Source organism: Babylonia areolata, chromosome 8 (assembly GCF_041734735.1).
Source record: "Babylonia areolata isolate BAREFJ2019XMU chromosome 8, ASM4173473v1, whole genome shotgun sequence".
NCBI classification, from domain to species: domain Eukaryota; kingdom Metazoa; phylum Mollusca; class Gastropoda; order Neogastropoda; family Buccinidae; genus Babylonia; species Babylonia areolata.
The window spans coordinates 49,794,553-49,815,910 of NC_134883.1; the positions used below are offsets into that span (position 1 = coordinate 49,794,553).

General features: G+C 43.5%; 1 protein-coding gene across 1 annotated transcript in view; it reads left to right on the forward strand.

Moving 5' to 3' along the window:
• The window catches only part of LOC143284918 (coatomer subunit gamma-2-like), a 32,030-nt gene extending 13,615 nt beyond the window's left edge, over positions 1 to 18,415 (forward strand). Inside the window, exons 13-24 of the mRNA XM_076592060.1 lie at positions 244 to 316; positions 1,437 to 1,515; positions 2,607 to 2,771; positions 3,377 to 3,452; positions 5,657 to 5,760; positions 7,218 to 7,340; positions 8,860 to 8,940; positions 12,025 to 12,164; positions 13,038 to 13,206; positions 13,906 to 14,003; positions 15,599 to 15,737; positions 17,212 to 18,415. Of these exons, the coding sequence (XP_076448175.1) occupies positions 244 to 316; positions 1,437 to 1,515; positions 2,607 to 2,771; positions 3,377 to 3,452; positions 5,657 to 5,760; positions 7,218 to 7,340; positions 8,860 to 8,940; positions 12,025 to 12,164; positions 13,038 to 13,206; positions 13,906 to 14,003; positions 15,599 to 15,737; positions 17,212 to 17,444 (1,480 nt within the window). The 3' untranslated portion in view covers positions 17,445 to 18,415. The remainder of the gene's footprint in view (positions 1 to 243; positions 317 to 1,436; positions 1,516 to 2,606; positions 2,772 to 3,376; positions 3,453 to 5,656; positions 5,761 to 7,217; positions 7,341 to 8,859; positions 8,941 to 12,024; positions 12,165 to 13,037; positions 13,207 to 13,905; positions 14,004 to 15,598; positions 15,738 to 17,211) is intronic.
• The last annotated feature ends 2,943 nt before the right edge of the window (positions 18,416 to 21,358 follow it).

Sequence of the window (21,358 nt, forward strand, 5' to 3'; positions counted from 1 at the left end):
GGATTTCAGTTTGTTCCTGATTTTTGCTCAATCTGTTCCTGAAGGTAAGGTTTTGGGGTAGGCATGTTTGACTGTGTCACTTTGTGGATCTCTTACCATGCTCACTTTTACATATGTGCAGGTGTGTGTGCCTGTCATACTTGCTTTTACTTAATGGTCAGGTATGTGTGCCTCTCACGCTGACTTTTACATATGTGCTGGTTGGTGTTTGTCTCTCACATGCTCCCTTTTACATGTGCGCAGGTCGCTGTGTGCCAAGTTCCCCAGGAAACATGGAGTGCTGATGAACTTCCTGGCCAACATGCTCAGGGATGAGGTGAGGATTAAACTCTGAACTGAGCTTTATTTGGTTTTTTGACTCACTTGTGTAAACAAAGTGAGTCTATGTTTTAACCCGGTATTCGGTTGTCTGTGTCTGTGTGTGTGTGTCTGTGTGTCCGTGGTAAACTTTAACATTGACATTTTCTCTGCAAATACTTTGTCAGTTGACACCAGATTTGGCATAAAAATAGGAAAAATTCAGTTCTTTCCAGTCATCTTGTTTAAAACAATATTGCACCTCTGGGATGGGCACAAAAAAATAACAAAGAAGCCTAATTATATGCAAACTGCATTTACTGTTATATTATTTGTATTCACCTAAACTTGGCACTTTGACCTCTTATTCTGACACAACAACAAGAGGAGTCATTATTATCATTTTTTGTTCAAACAGGAACTTCTTTTGCTAAGCATGGAATTTTTATTTATTTTGCAAACGTTTTTGGTGCAGATAGTGAAAAAGGGAAATTACTCTGTAATTAATGCTAGAGGACTTAATTTATCACAAGTGAGTCTTGAAGGCCTTGCCTCTCTCGTTATTTTAAAAAAAATTTTTTTTTTTATGCCTGTCAGTCACACAGTTGCTATCTCTGCTGTTCTGATGGTCATTGTCGGACACAGTTGACCATCACATCAGTCTCTTTCAGGGTCACTTTCATCATGGGATTGGCAGAGCACATGGTCATTCTTCATCTTTTTCTTCTCCCATATGATTTTCAGTGTTATTTGATTTTGCATTTTAAAGCTGTTTTTCCCGACAGCAAAGTTTAAAACTGTGTTTGGCACCGCAGAACTGAACCTTAGTTTTCCACGTCTGTGGGTTCTGTCAAAGCCTTGCGTCTCTGTAAATTATTTTCCTGTCGTCCATTCTGCAATGTTGTCAGGTCATTAGTTTGTTCTGTCTTTTCTAGAGTTTCACACAGAGAAATCTATTGTGACAAAAAACATGCAGCGCAAATACATAGCAATGCAATACAATTTAGTACAATGCAGCGCAGTATAATTACTTAGTACAATGCAGTGGAATGCAGTGTGAAGAAACACAGTACTAATGCAGTGCAACAGAAAGCAGTTCAGTACAGTGACAACACTCCACACTGTATTGTGCTGTGCAGGGCGGCTTTGAATACAAGAAGGAGATTGTGGAGTGCATCATTGTCACCATTGAGGAGAATCCTGAAGCCAAGGAAGCTGGTAAGTTCTGAAGGAAGTTTAAAATGATGGGGGAAGGTGCAGGATGCGTCTGAAAATAGAATATTTGATGGCTAGGAAACACTTGTCGTTTATTCCTATAGTTTGTTCTGCTCACATGAGCCCCTGAGAGGAAATTGATGGAAATGTTTTAGTTGATATTGTTATCAAAGATAGCTGTTTTGTTTGAACAGTGTATTTAACTTATATTAAGATACATCTCAGCTTCGTTTTTTTGAATGGTAACTGATTGTATCATGCTTCTTTTTTTTTTTTCTTCTTAATGAATGCATTGAGGAATGTCAGTAATATAGTACTGTTGATGTTTGATCTTCAGCAGTGGTAAGTATTAGGCTTGGCACAGATAGAGGTCCATGAATTAGAACTTTGTGTTTTCACTTTTTCTGATTTGACTGTTTCATACGTGTCTTTTCCTCTTGAAGGGATGCCAGGGGTTTATTCAGTATAACAAGTATCACCACCTTCTGGAAATTCTGTGTAGAAATTTACTTTTTTCTGTTGTTCTCTTGTTTGTTTTTTGTTTTTTTTGGGGAGGGGGGGGGGTTCTTCATTTTCTTTCTGTCATCTCTCTCTTTCTTACTTTCTAAGGGTTTTACAGGACTGGTCAGTTTTTCAGCCCCGATATGGCTCTGCATGGTCAGCTTGGCTATAAACAGCAACAGATAAAGACCTGTGTGTTGTGTTGCTATAGGTCTGCACCCCCTGTGTTTGATAGCTGTGTGTTGTTGTGTCAGGTCTGGCTCACCTGTTTTAGATCATTGAGGACTGTGAGCATGCAGGGCTGGCCACCTGTGTGTGACACCTGTGTTGGATACCTGTGTGTGACACCTGTGTTGGATACCTGTGTGTGACACGTGTGTTGGATACCTGTGTGTGACACGTGTGTTGGATACCTGTGTGTGACACGTGTGTTGGATACGTGTGTGTGACACCTGTGTTTGATACCTGTGTGTGACACCTGTGTGTGACTCCTGTGTTTGATACCTGTGTGTGACACCTGTGTTTGATACCTGTGTGTTGTGTCAGGTCTGGCTCACCTGTGTGTGATACCTTTGTGTTGTGCTGATCTCCAGGTCTGGCCCACCTGTGTGAGTTCATCGAGGACTGTGAGCACACGGTGCTGGCCACCAAGATCCTGCACCTGCTAGGGAGGGAGGGGCCCCGCACCCCCACCCCCTCCAAGTACATCCGCTTCATCTACAACCGTGTCATCCTGGAGAACGCCGCTGTCCGTGCTGGTCAGTCGGTGTGTGTGTGTGTGTGTGTGTGTGAGTGGAGGAGAGAGGGGAAGTTGTATGAGTCATTTTGAATGTGTTTGTGTGTGTGTGTGTGTGTGTGTGTGTGTGTTTGTGTTGCGTGTGAATCATTCTAAATGTGTGTGTGTGTGTGGTGTGTCAGTGGAGGAGAGAGGAGAAGTTGTATGAGTCATTTTGAATATGTTTGTGTGTGTGCTCTGTGTGTGTGTGTATTTGTGTATGTGTGTGTGAATATTCTGAATTGTGCGTGTGTGTATGTGTGTGTGAATCATTCTAAATATGTGTGTTTGTGTGTATGTGAGAATCATTCTGAATATGTGTGTGAGTGAGAGAGAGAGAATCATTCTAAATATGTGTGTGCGCATGTGTGTGTGAGAATCATTTTAAATATGTGTGTGTGTGGAGTATTATTATAAATATATGTGTGTGTGTGTGTGTGAGAATCATTCTAAATGTGTGTGTGTGTTTGTGGGAGAATAATTCTAAATATGTGTGTGTGAGAAAGAATGTGTGTGTGTGTGTATATCATAAATGTGTGTGTGTGTGTGTGAATCATTCAAAATGTGCGTGTGTGTGTGTGTGTGCAGCTGCGGTGAGCGCCCTGGCCAAGTTTGGAGCTCACTGTGAGGAGCTGCTGCAGAGCTGTGTGGTGCTGCTGGAGAGGTGAGATGTCTGTCTGCATGCTGTGTCATCATCACTTCACTTTGTTTCTTTCTTTGGGAAGGGGGTCTTGGGGAATGCATACTGCAGACTTTCTTTGCTGCTGCAAACTAGGCTGCAGCCGCAGCAAACAAAACTTCCTTTTTCTTCCTCCTTGCAAGGAAGGTTCTGTTCTTTCAAAAGCAAACAAATATTTTGACATCATACACTGATATATATTTTAATTACACATACTTAACCGTGACCCGCTAGTGCAGACTCCGGCAGGGGTCTGACATATATACGATCTGTGTGTATTATACATTTATAAAACATTGCCCTTATTCTTAGGCACATAAATAGATTGTATACCCAAACATGTTTCGAAGTCTTAAAACAATTACTTCTTACCCTCTTACAACTGCACACGTGTACAGTCTCTCTTCAACTGTCTCTGTTATTTCCCCTGTATATGCAAACTAGACTTTGGCTGCCGTCAAAAGAGGGCGCTAGCCAGCGGGACAAAGGGGAGGTTACCTACTTCCGGGAGGTTATCAGCCGTAGTTGCTTTCGTTTTCTCCGCATAGGCGGATAGTAGTTTGCACAGGACAGGAATGTCAGACCCCTGCCGGAGTCTGCACTTGTTGGGTCACGGTAAGTATGTTAGTTAAATGTAATTTTAGATAGAAAATTTCCTTTTGGCTGTAGCAAACCAGTGATGAGGGTTTTGTTTGTGATTTTAGAATAAGAAAAAATCATGCAGTAATGAGATGATGTAATTATGCTTGGGATGAAACTGGTATAGAAATGTTGCATGAAGTAAGATGAGAGGTACAGATGTGTACACGTAAGACAGGGGCTGTGGCAGAATGGGTTAGGGATGGATGTTCTGATGTAGTGTTGATCAGTGATCAGGTTTTGTTCTGATGTAGTGTTGATCAGTGATCAGGTTTTGTTCTGATCTGGTGTTGATCAGTGATCAGGTTTTGTTCTGATGTAGTGTTGATCAGTGATCAGGTTTTGTTCTGATGTAGTGTTGATCAGTGATCAGGTTTTGTTCTGATGTAGTGTTGATCAGTGATCAGGTTTTGTTTGATCTGGTGTTGATCAGTGATCAGGTTTTGTTCTGATGTAGTGTTGATCAGTGATCAGGTTTTGTTCTGATCTGGTGTTGATCAGTGATCAGGTTTTGTTCTGATGTAGTGTTGATCAGTGATCGGGTTTTGTTCTGATGTAGTGTTGATCAGTGATCGGGTTTCATTCTGATCTGGTGTTGATCAGTGATCAGGTTTTGTTTGATGTGGTGTTGATCAGTGATCAGGTTTTGTTCTGATGTAGTGTTGATCAGTGATCAGGTTTTGTTCTGATGTAGTGTTGATCAGTGATCAGGTTTTGTTCTGATCTGGTGTTGATCAGTGATCAGGTTTTGTTCTGATGTAGTGTTGATCAGTGATCAGGTTTTGTTCTGATGTAGTGTTGATCAGTGATCAGGTTTTGTTCTGATGTAGTGTTGATCAGTGATCAGGTTTTGTTCTGATGTAGTGTTGATCAGTGATCAGGTTTTGAGGCGCCATTTCAGCCAGGTTTTGTGACCTTGATTTTCCTCACTCTACCCAGGTGTGATTGGGTACCTGACCTTGGTCAGGGAAGGTTAATAATGGTGGAAGGAGATAATTGGGCCCTGCCTTCCAGTGCTGAGCTGTAGACTCAAGTGAATTTGACTTCATTGTCCTGGTGATTGTAAAAGACTATGGGACCTTTGGACTTCAGTTTTTAAAAACGTTTACTGTGTTGTCATTCTGGTGTTGTCACTGTTCAAACGGCAGAAAGATAGGATTGGGCCTGCCCTTTTCTGTGCCGTGCCATCGACACTGATCATGGCTTCACAGCCCTGTTGGTTGTAAAAGGTTATGGGACCTTTAACATTTTGAACAACTTGATCTGATCTTTCAGGTTTTATGTCCAGTACATTGAGGTTGTTAGTACTTACTCGTTCGGAGAATGATTAATGAAGGAGAGTAGGATTGGGACTCGCATTCTTTTTTTTCTTCTTTTTTTTCCAGTATTTTTATTCTGTTATTACATTATACAAAGAACATGTGATGCCCGTACATAGAAAACTGTATTGCTCATCCAGTCTTCACTCCATGCAATGGCTATCAGCAGGACCGGATCTCTCTTTGATAAGACGTCAAAGAACCTTTATTTTTACTGCCATGTTGACCCAGGTGTGAGATGGACACGGACGATGAGGTGCGTGACCGTGCCACCTTCTACGTCAACGTGCTGAAGCAGCAGCAGAGGGCCCTCAGCTCTGCCTACATCCTCAACGGTCAGTCAGTCACCGTGCTGCTTCCTTTCACAGTCACAGTCATTAGCACTTCATCATCTTTCATAGAGAATTGAACAGCGGTGAAGTCTGTGATAAATACAGGCTACAAGCAGAATTGTAAGTAATAAGCAGTTACAGTATAAAAATGGCAGCAAAGTCAAAGCATGCCTCTTGAAAAAAAAAAAAAAACAAAAAAGATTCTGCAGTTTTAAAACATACCCACCTAGACACTTTAAGAAATGTTGTTTCACCTGGTTCAGGCAGAAAGTGAGCATACACCCAGCAAAAGATTGATTGCTGCATCCCATCCCTAAAGCTGAAGAGGAGAAACAGATCACTCAGTAACAAATTATATATATGACAGTCAGCCGTGTCCGACTATGACCATCAGAACAGCAGAGGAGGCAACTGCTGTTCCGACTAGTTGGGCTAGAATTTGATTATAGTGGAGAGTGTCTTGCCCAAGTACATCCCCACTCTCTCGGCCAAGAGGGTTTTAGAACAGTCGGCGTTGGGATGGTTCCCAAAGGCCAACTAGCCCACAAGGCTGCAGCACTAAGAGCCATGCAATTTTGCCTCCTAGTTTGAGAGTCATAGTCCTTCACAAAAGACTAAGTTTTGTAAATGGTTTCCCATTGACTGGAGAAATCATTGATAATACAGCTCTCACTTTGCTGTTGGCCCAAATGTAAACTTATGTCAGTCTGTGATAAATACTAACAAATGAAATATGAAACTAGCTGATAATTGTTAACCCATTACATCCTAGGTTACCACCTCAGCAGGCATCCTTACCATACTGACGTGGAAAAGCGCAGAAAATATATATTCTGAAAGAACATTTTTTCTCCTCCAAATTGACATGTGTGGACACAGCCGGAAATACTGTCAAAGTTTGTTCCCTTTGAATGCAGTTTATGCATATGTAGGAACATGGAAACTGTTCTATTGAAACAAAGTTTGACGGGCGCAATAGCCGAGTGGTTAAAGCGTTGGACTGTCAATGTGAAGGTCCTGGGTTCGAATCACGGTGACGGCGCCTGGTGGGTAAAGGGTGGAGATTTTTACGATCTCCCAGGTCAATATATGTGCAGACCTGCTAGTGCCTGAACCCCCTTCATGTGTATATGCAAGCAGAAGATCAAATACGCACGTTAAAGATCCTGTAATCCATGTCAGCATTCGGTGGGTTATGGAAACAAGAACATACCCATGATGCACACCCCCGAAAATGGAGTATGGCTGCCTACAAGGCGGGGTTAAAAACGGTCATGCACGTAAAAGCCCACTCGTGTATACATACGAGTGAACGCGGGAGTTGCAGCCCACGAACGCAGAAGAAGAAGAAGAAGAAACAAAGTTTGACGTCAGAGTATTGCTGGGGCGCAGGGCTGAGTGAGCTAAGATGATGATGCGAGAGGACTGCCTGTGACCCAGTGACTGTGGGGTGTGTGCAGGTCTGACGGTGTCAGTGGTGGGCCTGGAGCGGTCCCTGCACCAGTACACCCTGGAGCCCAGTGAGGCGCCCTTCGACATGAAGTCCGTGCCGCTCGCCACTCAGCCCCTGGTGGAGCAGAAGGGTCAGTACGCTGACCTCACATCTGTGTTCTCACAGATTATCGTTTTGTTTTTGGGGGGTTTTCTGTTATTACGTTTGTTGTTCTTGTATGAGAGTGCTTTTTTTGTTGTTGATTTTGTGTGTGTGTGTGTGTGAGAGAGAGTTGTAGTGAGGAAGAAAAAAAATCACTAAAAACCGCATGTCCACCAATCGAGTGTGATCTTGGATTAATTTTTGCCATGTCACCCAAACAAGTCAGATAGTGTCTGCATCCTGTTGGAAGGAGGAAGGTGGACAAATGCTTAAGATGCTCACCTGCCAATCCACAGTCCTTTAGGGTCTGGGTTCGAATTCCACTCTCGCTCTTTCTCCCAAGTTTGCCTGGAAAATCGAACTGAGCATCTAGTCTTTCGGATGAGACAATAAACCGAAGTCCTGTGTGCAGCTTGCACTTGGCGCACTGAAAAAGAACCCATGACAACAAAAGTGTTGTCCTTTGGCAAAATTCTGTAGAAGAAATCCACTCTTGTAGGTGCACAAATACATATGCATGTACTCAAGGCCTTAGTGCATTGAGTTATGCTGCTGGTCAGGCATCTGCCAGGCAGGTGTGATGCACTGTGTATAGAATTTTCCACATGCAGTGACCCCTCCTTGAGAAATTGAAACTGAAACTGTTGGACAACATGCAACAATGGAGAGTCAGTATAATGATAGAAAGGAGTAAAATGCGAACAAAAAATCTCAGCCAGGTGAAATGCACCGGTCAGGATGGAACATGCCTGCCAGAAGAAAAGGGTGCTCTGCGGGAGGGGAGGTAATATTCTTAGGGAGGTCATTAGCCACACCTACTTACGATTTCTCCACTGTTTCAGTTTCAGTAGCTCAAGGAGGCGTCACTGCGTTCGGACAAATCCATATACGCTACACCACATCTGCCAAGCAGATGCCTGACCAGCAGCGTAACCCAACGCGCTTAGTCAGGCCTTGAGGAAAAAAAAGAAAAGAAAAAAAACAGAAAAAAAACCAACTCTTGTCTTATTTATTTATTGATTTATTTATTAGTAGTAGTATTGTTTTATTATTATTATTATTACTACTACCTTTTTTTATATTATATTTATTATTTATTTATTTATTTATGTAAGCTTATCTATTATTATTTTTTCACTCAAAAACTTGGCAGTGAAAGAGTTGACGTTGTGACAATTTCGTTGATATCCAGAACAAAGCGGGATGGCAGGCATGTCTAGTGCGATGGGAGGAAAAGAAGACAGCAGCTCACTCATACAAGGGGGAGTAGTTTGTTTGCACAGGACAGGAATCTGACCACTGCCAGAGTCTGCACCAGCATGTCATGGGGAAAAATTTGCTATTAAAAAAAAGAAGAAGGAAAAACAAGATACACTGAAACATTTTCTTGGACATTATTTTAGAGAAATATATGGGTTTGACATCTAAAAAAAAAAAAAAAAAAAAAAAAAGGGAAAAAAGGGAGAAACCCCCCCCACAAAAACGGAGGTGTTGCTGTGTGTTCACAGTGCGTGACGTACCAGGACTGGCGGGAGACGTGTCGGCCAAACCAGAGAAATCAGCCGCCACTCGCCAGGACGTCTACCAAGGTAAACACATTCTGCTTGTTGTAAACTGTCATTTATGTGATTTTTTTTTTTTTTTCACCCCACTCAGAATCAGTGAGGCATTGAGACTGGCGCCATAGCTAAGTGGTTCAAGTGTTGGACTTTCAATCTGAGGGTCCCGAGTTCGAATCACGGTGACGGCGCCTGGTGGGTAAAGGGTGGAGATTTTTACGATCTCCCAGGTCAACATATGTGCAGACCTGCTTGTGCCTGAACCCCTTCGTGTGTAAACGCATGCAGAAGATCAAATACGCACGTTAAAGATCCTGTAATCCATGTCAGCGTTCGGTGGGTTATGGAAACAAAAACATACCCAGCATGCACATCCCCGAAAACGGAGCATGGCAGCCTACATGGCGGGGTAAAAACGGTCATGCATGTAAAAGCCCACTCGTGTACATGCGAGTGTACGTGGGAGTTGCAGCCCACGAAAGCAGAAGAAGAAGAAGAAGGTGAGGTGTTGGACTTGTGATCAGTTTTCACCATTGATCATGATTCAAGGCCCTATTTTGGAATGGACGTTACAGCAATATTCAGATCATAGACATATCAAATTCAGGAATGGAGGTTACAGCAATATTCAGATCATAGACATATCAAATTCAGGAATGGACGTTACAGCAATATTCAGATCATAGACATATCAGTGCGCCGTTGTGAATGTGGCTGTATGAAAACATCTGTACAGAACAATGTTGCTGTATGAAAATGTCACACAGAACAATGTCGCTGTATGAAAACGTCACACAGAACAATGTGGCTGTATGAAAACGTCTGTACAGAACAATGTGGCTGTCGGAAAATGTCACACAGAACAATGTGGCTGTATGAAAACGTCCGTACAGAACAATGTGGCTGTATGAAAACGTCTGTACAGAACAATATCGCTGTATGAAAACGTCTGTACAGAACAATGTGGCTGTATGAAAACGTCTGTACAGAACAATATCGCTGTATGAAAACGTCTGTACAGAACAATGTGGCTGTATGAAAACGTCTGTACAGAACAATGTGGCTGTCTGAAAATGTCACACAGAACAATGTCGCTGTATGAAAACGTCTGTACAGAACAATGTCGCTGTATGAAAACGTCACACAGAACAATGTCGCTGTATGAAAACGTCTGTACAGAACAATGTCGCTGTATGAAAATGTCACACAGAACAATGTCGCTGTATGAAAACGTCTGTACAGAACAATGTCGCTGTATGAAAATGTCTGTACAGAACAATGTCGCTGTATGAAAATGTCACACAGAACAATGTCGCTGTATGAAAACGTCTGTACAGAACAATGTTGCTGTATGAAAATGTCACACAGAACAATGTTGCTGTATGAAAACGTCTGTACAGAACAATGTCGCTGTATGAAAACGTCTGTACAGAACAATGTCGCTGTATGAAAACGTCTGTACAGAACAATGTCGCTGTATGAAAATGTCACACAGAACAATGTCATTGTATGAAAATGTCACACAGAACAATGTTGCTGTATGAAAACGTCTGTACAGAACAATGTGGCTGTATGAAAACGTCTGTACAGAACAATGTCGCTGTATGAAAATGTCACACAGAACAATGTGGCTGTATGAAAACGTCTGTACAGAACAATGTCGCTGTATGAAAACGTCTGTACAGAACAATGTCGCTGTATGAAAATGTCACACAGAACAATGTCGCTGTATGAAAATGTCACACAGAACAATGTCGCTGTATGAAAATGTCACACAGAACAATGTGGCTGTATGAAAATGTCACACAGAACAATGTCGCTGTATGAAAACGTCTGTACAGAACAATGTCGCTGTATGAAAACGTCTGTACAGAGCAATGTCGCTGTATGAAAATGTCACACAGAACAATGTGGCTGTATGAAAACGTCTGTACAGAACAATGTGGCTGTATGAAAACGTCTGTATGAAAACGTCTGTACAGAACAATGTCGCTGTATGAAAACGTCTGTACAGAACAATGTCGCTGTCTGAAAATGTCACACAGAACAATGTCGCTGTATGAAAACGTCTGTACAGAACAATGTCGCTGTATGAAAATGTCACACAGAACAATGTGGCTGTATGAAAACGTCTGTACAGAACAATGTCGCTGTATGAAAACGTCTGTACAGAACAATGTCGCTGTATGAAAATGTCACACAGAACAATGTCGCTGTATGAAAACGTCTGTACAGAACAATGTCGCTGTCTGAAAATGTCACACAGAACAATGTCACTGTATGAAAACGTCTGTACAGAACAATGTCGCTGTCTGAAAATGTCACACAGAACAATGTCGCTGTATGAAAACGTCTGTACAGAACAATGTCGCTGTATGAAAATGTCACACGGAACAATGTCGCTGTATGAAAACGTCTGTACAGAACAATGTGGCTGTATGAAAATGTCACACAGAACAATGTCGCTGTATGAAAACGTCTGTACAGAACAATGTCGCTGTCTGAAAATGTCACACAGAACAATGTCGCTGTATGAAAACGTCTGTTCAGAACAATGTCGCTGTATGAAAATGTCACACAGAACAATGTCGTTGTATGAAAATGTCACACAGAACAATGTTTCTGTATGAAAATGTCACACAGAACAATGTCGCTGTATGAAAATGTCACACAAAACAATGTCGCTGTATGAAAATGTCACACAGAACAATGTCGTTGTATGAAAATGTCACACAGAACAATGTTTCTGTATGAAAATGTCACACAAAACAATGTCGCTGTATGAAAATGTCACAAAGAACAATGTTGTTGTATGAAAATGTCACACAGAACAATGTCGCTGTATGAAAATGTCACACAGAACAATGTTGCTGTATGAAAACATCTCTACAGAACAATGTTGCTGTATGAAAACATCTGTACAGAACAATGTCGCTGTATGAAAACGTCACACAGAACAATGTGACTGTATGAAAACATCTGTACAGAACAATGTCGCTGTATGAAAATGTCACACAGAACAATGTCGCTGTATGAAAACATTCACACAGAACAATGTCGCTGTATGAAAACGTTCCCACAGAACAATGTCACTGTATGAAAACGTTCCCACAGAACAACTGGCGGCGGTGCCAGAGCTGGCCAACCTGGGGGCACTGTTCAAGTCGTCCCAGCCGGTGGAGATCACGGAGTCGGAGACAGAGTACTACGTGCAGTGCATCCGCCACACCTTCAGCCACTACATGGTGCTGCAGGTCAGTCTGCGCTCTTTGCTACACTGTGTGCTACACTGCAAAGTATTAATGATGATAACAGAAATATGATAGTGATATATTGTGCTTACATGGCACAAACTCCCTGTATAATGGGCTGTAAGCGCCTCACTTGAACAGTACACAATACAGTTGTGCATCACACACCACTCAACAGCACATGAGGACATAGAAGTGAAAAATGAAATCTATGTACATCAACACAATATTACGATTTGTAGGTAGGAATTATCACATGAACAGTCACAAAATAATCCCCACCCCACATCCAGCTCCCCACGCTCCAGACACACACACACACACACACATACACGGTAAACACCTACTCACAAGCACACACACACCACACGAAAACTTTGCATGTGCGTTGTACTTGTCAGTTAGTTTAACTGCACCTACACACAGAATGACGAAGTGATCAGAGTGAATGTGTGTTACACATGTGTTGGTCAGTTACAGCTTATGTCTGTTGCATGTGGGTCAGTCAGAGCTAATGGGTGTTACACCAGTTGGAGCTGATGTCTGTTGCATGTGGGTCAGTCAGAGCTAATGGGTGTTACACCAGTTGGAGCTGACGTCTGTTGCATGTGGGTCAGTCAGAGCTAATGAGTGTTACATCAGTTGGAGCTGACGTCTGTTGCATGTGGGTCAGTCAGAGCTAATGGGTGTTACATCAGTTGGAGCTGACGTCTGTTGCATGTGGGTCAGTCAGAGCTAATGAGTGTTACATCAGTTGGAGCTGACGTCTGTTGCATGTGGGTCAGTCAGAGCTAATGAGTGTTACATCAGTTGGAGCTGATGTGCATTACACATGTCGGTGGAGTTAATGAGCATGACACGTGTGTTGTCGGACAGTTTGACTGCACGAACACGCTGAACGACCAAGTGCTGGAGCAGGTGACGGTGGAGGTGGAGGCAGGGGAGGGGTTCGAGGTGGTGAAGCAGATTGCCTGCCCCTCCCTCCCCTACAACAAGCCAGGCACCACCTACACTCTGCTGCGTCTGCCTGACGACCCTACTGCAGGTAGTGTTTAGTGGTGTAGTGTAGTGTGGTGTGGTGTGTGTATGGTGTTGTATTATGTTGTACTGTATTGTGTTGTGTCAACAAGCCAGGCACCACCTACACTCTGCTGCGTCTGCCTGAAGACCCTACTGCAGGTAGTGTGTTGTGGTGCTGTAGTATTGTGTTGGGGTGTAGTGTATTGTGTTGTGTTGTATTGTGTTGTGCTGTATTGTGTAGTGCATTGTATTGTGTTGTGCTGTATTGTGTTGTAGCAGAAAGCCAAGCACCACTTACATCCTGCTGCATTTATCTGACGACCCCACTACAGTTGTAGTGGTGTGTATTGTGTTGTGTTTTATTGTGTTGTGTTAAAAAAAACAAACCAACAAGACTGTTATTGTGTTCTATTGTGTTGTATTTCATTATGTTGTAGTGTAGTGTTGTACTGTATTTTGTTGTATCAATCCAGACATTGCCTACACATAAAAGAATCCTAAAATCCCTAAAAATGTGAGCACTGATTATTAAATTAAAAAGCACATTTTAAAAGATCAACAAATATATACCCTACATTGAACAGCTCTTATGATCCATTACACACACAAAAACAATCTTAAACAACTGAGAAAAGAGTGATCACAGCGAAAACATTAATAAATATATTCATCATTGTTCATTTGATATTATTATTATTATCATTATGTTGGCTGGTGGTTTCAGTGACAGGCACCTTCTCCTGCACACTGAAGTTTGTGGTGCGTGACTGCGACCCCAACACAGGAGAACCGGATGACGATGGATATGACGATGAATACGTGGTGAGTGTGAACGATCCCTGTGTACTGTTTGTACAGCGCAGGTCAGCTGGTCAGGCTGCATTGCTGCACAGGTGCAGGTGTCTTGTTGCCAGTGTCCCCCCCCCCCCCCCCCTGCCCCCCCCAAAATGAAATAGAAACTCTGAGCAGGCTGGAAAGATGACCACATCGTTGTAAAAAAATGGAAGTGTATGTGCAAGAAAGCAGTTAGGAATGGTGCCCATGACTTTGGTTGCGTACACCGCTGTCTGTTGAAAATTCGGCATCATTTTTACTGTGCCCCCAAGAAGTTTTCCTTTCAGTTTCAGTTTCTCAAGGGGGCGTCACTGTATTGTCCATATATGCTATAGCACATCTGCTAGGCAGATGCCTGACCAGCAGCATAACCAAACTCACTTAGTCAGGCCTTGAGTGCATGTATATGCAGGCCATGTAGTTCGCATGCCAGACCACTGGCTCCCCAAGAAACTGCTGTACGGCGAACTCCAACATTGCAAGCACTCCCATGGAGGCCAAAAGAAGCACTTCAAAGACACTCTGAAAGCTTCTCTGAAGGCCTTTAACATCAGCCACGACATGTGGGAGCTGAATGCAATGGACAGACCAAAGTGGCGTTCAGCTGTCCACAGAGGCGCCAAATCCTGTGAGGCCAACAGAATCGCTGCAGCAGAGCAACGCAGACAGGCCAGGAGAAGCAGTGCCAGCAAGTGCCCCACAGCCACCACCATCCCCTGTCCACACTGCGTCAGAACCTTCCGGGCATGGATTGGCCTGACCAGTCATCTGCGCACCCACAGAGCCCAGCCCACCCACCCCCAGGATGACTAGATGGTCCTCGTCGATCCCGACGGACGAACCACACACATGTATATGTGTACCTACCAGAGTTGCCAGAGGACAACACTCTCCATTGGCATGAGTTCTTTTTCAGTGTGCCAAGTGCGTCCTGCGCACGAGACCTTGGTTTATCGTCTCGTCCGAATGACTAGACACTCAGGTTGATTTTCCAGTCAAACTACTCAGGTTGATTTTCCAGTCAAACTGAAGGGAAAGGGCGAGAGCAGGATTCAAACCCAGGTCCTCATTAACTCTCTGTGTTGGCAGATGAACGTCTTAACCATTCTGTCACTTTCCTCCCCCCCCCCCAAAAAAAAGAAAACTGTGCAAGATCCCAGTTGGTCCTTCAGTTTTTTTTTTGTTTTGTTTTTTGACCCTGTAGCATTGCTGATAGTTGGTGTTGTTGTGTGTGTGTGTGTGTGTGTGTGTGTGTGTGCATTTTATTTTACTTATATATACCATTTATCTGTTGGATGTTTGTATTTGTTTACATTGTTGTGCAATGCCTTATTGTCTTAATGTGTGTGTGTGGAGTGGGTGGTGGGAGGTTTGTTTTAGTCTTTTGTCAGCAATTGGGAATTCTTATTTGACAAGTTTTGATCTCTCTTCATTTTGCCCATGATCATTTTATGTTGGTGTTTACAACGATCCTGATCGTTGAGTTAATGTCCATGTGGATTAACAAAGTGTTTTTGATTTGATTTGATTTGTGAGCTGTTTGTGTGTGACGTGTGGTGACGATGACGGTGGTGCTGTTTCAGCTGGAGGATGTGGAGGTGACGGTGGCTGACCACGTGCAGAAGGTGATGAAGCCCAACTTTGCGGCATCCTGGGAGGAGGTGGGCACGGAGAATGAGCTGGAGGACACCTACGCTCTGTCCACCATGTCCACGCTGGAAGGTGGGTAGTCTGTGGGGAAATTCTTCTTCTCACTTATCTTCTTCTTTTTCTTCTTCTTCTTCTTGTTCTCCTCCTCCTCCTTCCTCTCACTCTCTTCTTCTTTTCCTTCTCCTTTTCCTCCTCCTTCCTCTCCTCTTTCTCCTCCCTTCCCACTCCTCTTCCTCCTCCTCCCTTCCCACTCCTCTTCCTCCCTCCCTTCCCACTCCTCTTCCTCCTCCTCCCTTCCCACTCCTCTTCCTCCTCCCTTCCCACTCCTCTTCCTCCTCCCTTCCCACTCCTCTTCCTTCTCCCTTCCCACTCCTCTTCCTCCTCCCTTCCCACTCCTCTTCCTCTCCCTTCCCACTCCTCTTCCTCCTCCCTTCCCACTCCTCTTCCTCCTCCCTTCCCACTCCTCTTCCTTCTCCCTTCCCACTCCTCTTCCTTCTCCCTTCCCACTCCTCTTCCTCCTCCCTTCCCACTCCTCTTCCTCCTCCCTTCCCACTCCTCTTCCTCCTCCCTTCACTCCTCTTCCTCCTCCTCCCTTCCCACTCCTCTTCCTCCTCCCTTCCCACTCCTCTTCCTCCTCCCTTCACTCCTCTTCCTCCTCCTCCCTTCCCACCCCTCCTCCTTATCCTTTTCCTCCTCCTGTGAAGCGTTATTGGGGCACCACATTTAAGAACTGTTCACCAGATACCTCCATGTCTGTCGATTGTGTGTCAAAGCCTGTCTCTCTGTCTCTGCAAATGGTTTTCCTATCGATTCTGCAATGTTGTCAGTCAATTGTTATTGATACTTAAGTATCTGAACTGGTTGGAGAACTCACCATTGTTCAAACTAAGTTTAAAAATCCACTGAAAATCGCTCCAAATTGCACAAGAGTTTGTTCAACAGTGAAAGGGATGTTTCAAGTACATGTGGCAGGAACTGCTGCCAGAGTTTGGTGTTATTCATTGAAGAGTAGCGCAAGTTTGTTAACTCCAATGCTCAAGTTGCCAATCGGCATCAGCAGCGTTCTCCCTTCAAGTGGCCATGTGGCGAGTAAAGAGACTAAAGGGTTAACCGAACATGGAGTGTAATACTTCTTTTTCATTCGTGGGCTGCAACTCCCACGTTCACTCGTATGTACATGAGTGGGCTTTTATGTGTATGATCATTGTTAACCCACCGTGTAGGCAGCCATACTCCGTTATCAGTGGTATGCATGCTGGGTATTTTTTTGTTTCCAGAACCCACTGAACGCAGACATGGATTACACATTCTTTAATGTGCATATTTGATCTTCTGTTTGTGTATGCACACGAAGGGGGTTCAGGCACAAGCAGGTCTGCACATGTGTTGACCTGGGAGATCAGAGAAATCTCCACCTTTTACCCACCTAGCGCAGTTACCGAGATTCGAACCCAGGACCCTCAGATTGAAAGTCCAACGCTTTAACCACTCGCATATTTCGCCTGTCGGAGTGTATTCCAAGCTGCCTGTTGTCTCGTGTCCCCAGAGGCCATCAAGAACATCATTCAGTACCTGGGGCTGCAGCCGTGCGAGCGGTCAGACAAGGTGCCGGAGGGGAAGAGCTCCCACACGTTGTACCTGGCCGGGATCTACCGGGGAGGTCACGACGCCCTGGTGCGCGCCAAGCTGGCCCTGGACTCCTCTGGTGTCACCATGCAGCTCACCGTGCGATCCACTGACCCCAGCGTGTCGGAAGTGCTAGCCACCGCTATCGCTTGATGATTGTTCTGTGTTGGTGTGTCTTGTGTGGACTGTAAACTTTCTGACCAGAGTTAGCCATTCAAATGCATTTTGTGTTGTAGTTTTATTTTGTATATTTAGGCGATTAAAATTGTGAATATTCACTGTCGTTGACTTATGACCAGTGTTTCGCTGACATAGCTTTGCTGTCAGAGGCACTTTGTGTTGTATGTTTGTTTATTCACATGTTTGGGTGATTAAAATTGTGAATATTCACTGTCATTGACTTCCGACCAGTGCTTTGCCACCAGAGCTTTGCCATTAAAGGCACTTTATGTATTTATCCACATGTAAGGGTGATTAATTAAGATTTTAAACATCACCATTTATTGACCCAGAGATCTACTGTGCTTGTGCACTGTCTTCTATATTGACTTCAGACTTGTGAATGGAGCTTTGCCGACAAAGGCACTTCGTTGTAGTAAGTTTATTTATCTGTATGTTAGGGTTATTAAAGTGAAAATTCTGCATCACTATCTTGAAACGTCTGTCCAAAGCGTTGGGTTGTATGTTTGTCGGTCCACATGGTGGAGTTGTGGATTAAAATGATGAACATTACGATGTGACTAGAGAGTTGCCATCAAAGGCATTTTGTGTTGAATGTTGGTCTATCCATATGCTTGGGTTATTATTAAGATAATGAAAATTACCATCACTGTCAATTTAGAAGGATGGTAGATGTTTGTGTTGTATGTTTGCTTAACCACATGTTAGGGTTTTTATTACAGTTAAGAAAATTACCATCACTGTCAGTTTAGAAAGGTGGTAGTGTTCTGTGTTGTCATTTGCTCTCAAGTTTGAACTGTACATTTCATCTTCACTTTGGGGATCATTTTGTTTTGAAGTGGGAGAAGTGATTTTTTTTTTTTTTTCTTTTTTTTGGTGGTGAGAGAGGGAAGGAAGAGTTGAGCAAATGTATTTACCAAGAAAAATAAATGCAGTTGGTAAAATGCTTGAGTGTAGAGGTTTGGCGAATGCATGAAAGACTGTTTGTTGCAGAAAAATAAACACAAATGGTAAAATGCCTGAATGCTGAGGTCTGTTAATGTAAGACAGACTGTTTGTAGCAGGGTTCATGCCGGTTTTAATCACAAAATACCAAAACTGTAAAACAATAGTGGTTCCCAAAAAAATGATTTAATTACACATACTTAACCGTGACTCAGCTAGTGCAGACTCCGGCAGGGGTCTGACATTCCTGTCCTGTGCAAACTACTATCCGCCTATGCGGAGAAAACGAAACTACGGCCGATAACCTCCCGGAAGTAGGTAACCTCCCCTCTGTCCCCCTGGCTAGCGCCCTCTTTTTCCGGCAGCCATTATGACTCCTGTTCCTGTGCTCTTCATACGGCTAAGGTTTTTTTTTTTTCGTAATTTCTGCCTGTCTGTCGATTCTCTGGCGTTCCTGTTTGTTGTCAAATTATGTCTCCAGCCAGGTCACATAATTATGTAGACAAAATTCCAAAACTGTAAAACAATAGTGGTTCCCCAAAAAATGAATTCATCTGTGAACTGACGCGAGAGGAAGGAGAGGCAGTGAACTGTTTGGAACTCCTCTAAATAACTATGCATATATCTTCTAACCCCAAAACATATGGACAGGTTGTTACAGTCAACCAGATGGAGTGCTGGGTCTTGCAATTAGAGGGTTCTGGGTTCAATTCCCTGATGTTGTCCTGTTGGGTTGAGGTTGGAGAAAAAAAATCTCCCAATCAACTAAATGTGAAGATTTGTTAGTAGCCTTAACAATTCATTTTGTGTGTTGTGGTAAAGAAAAGGAAGGAGGTAAAAAAAAAAAAATTAGTTTCAGTTTCTCAAGGAGGCATCACTGCGTTCTGACAAATCCATATGTGCTACACCACATCTGCTAGGCAGATGCCTGACCAGCAGCATAACCCAACACACTTGTCAGGCCTTGAGCGCATGCATATATATTTGTGTACCTATCAGAATGGATTTCTTCTGCAGAATTTTCTCAGGAGACAGTGTGTGTTGCTATGGGTTCTGTTTCAATGCGCCGAGTGGGTGCTTCACACTGGACCTCAGTTTAACATCTCATCCAAATGACTAGATGCTCAGTTTGATTTTCTCGTCAAACTTGGTAGACAGGGCAAGACAGGAATTTGAACCCAAACCCTCACAGACACCTGTACTGGCAGATAACCAGTTTTCCACCTTCCTCCTTGGAAGGAGACAACAAAAAACAACAACAAAAAAAAGAGGGAGATGTGCCACTATTTGTATTTCTTTTTATCACATCAGATTTCTCTGTGTGAAATTCGGGCTGCTCTTCCCAGGGAGAGCGCGTCGCTACACTACAGCGCCAACCATTTTTTTGTATTTTTTCCTGCGTGTAGTTTTATTTGTTTTTCCTGTCGAAGTGGATTTTTCTACAGAATTTTGCCAGGAACAACCCTTTTGTTGCTGTGGGTTCTTTTACGTGCGCTAAATGCATGCTGCACACGGGACCTCGGTTTATCGTCTCATCTGAATGACTAGCGTCCAGACCACCACTCAAGGTCTGGTGGAAGGGGAGAAAATATCGGCGGTTGAACCGTGATTCGAACCAGCGCACTCAGATTCTTTCGCTTCCAAGGTGGACGCGTTACCTCTAGGCCATCACTCCACTATGGCTGCACTCGAACCAGCAAGGATTGATTGATTCATTGAAGTAGATACTTATGTAGCACTTAATCTTGGTCAAAGACCAAGCCCTGGGCACTTTACAGAGAGTCATTTGCACAACAGGCTGCCTCCCTGGGTAGAGCCGACTGACAGCTGGTTTCAGGTGTTCATCATTCGTTTCCTGTGTCATTCAGTCGGGTTTCAGTCACATGCACACACAAATGTACAAACACACACACACACACCCCACTACACCACCCCATCACACACTACTCCACCCCACCACGTGCCACACCGCTCTCACACACACACATTAGAGTGCTGGTAGTGTCACTACAAAAAAATGAACAGTGCTGGCAACAATGTGTTGCATCAGTTGTGTGATAGTGTATATGCATATTTGTGCACATGTGTGCTTATGTATTTGACATTGCCTGATGTGTCAGAAAGCGTGCATATATGGTGGGTGTGGCAGAGGGTATGTGTGCATGAACGTGTAATTGGTGTGTGTGTGTGTTAGTGTAAGAATGAGCATGTAAATGTGTGTGCACGCATGAATTCTGTCCTGTGACAGGGCAGTTGGTGAGAGAATGGCCTCTTCAACATGGCATGATGGTCAGATGGCTCAAACAAATGTGTAGCGACTTCCTCATTCTGAGGTAACGATCATGAGATCGTAGCTCTTGGGAAGCACATTCCTCACCTTGCAGTGGCGGTTATAGGGGTTGTAAAAGGTGTGCACACTCACACACACACTGACATGCAACCGTGTGCATGCACACTTACACTCACACTGACACATTTAAACCCAATCATACACACACACACGCACATATATACACCGAAATAAATACTCATGCTCTCACATGCGGACACACATATGCACATAGTCACATACACACATGGACACATATATATGCACACACACGCTTGAACGCATGCACACACGCATGGAAATGAGTGGGTGCGTGCACACAGAGGAGAGAGGAGGCGGGAAAGAGGCAGACTAATGGTCAAGTGAAGAGAGGTAAGTCTTAGGTATTCAGGTCCTTTTAATATTCATTTAATATATATTCAGTGTAAATCAAAATTGACATCATTATTATATGTCTAACACGATTAGAAATAGTTAACAGGTCTCCACATACCCACCGATGAAATCATGTCAGTCATGCAGAAATCAAGCGACAAACATATGCACATAAACAAACACATAATTATACACTTGCGCGCACTTTGTGTGTGTGTGTGTGTGTGTGTGTGTGTGG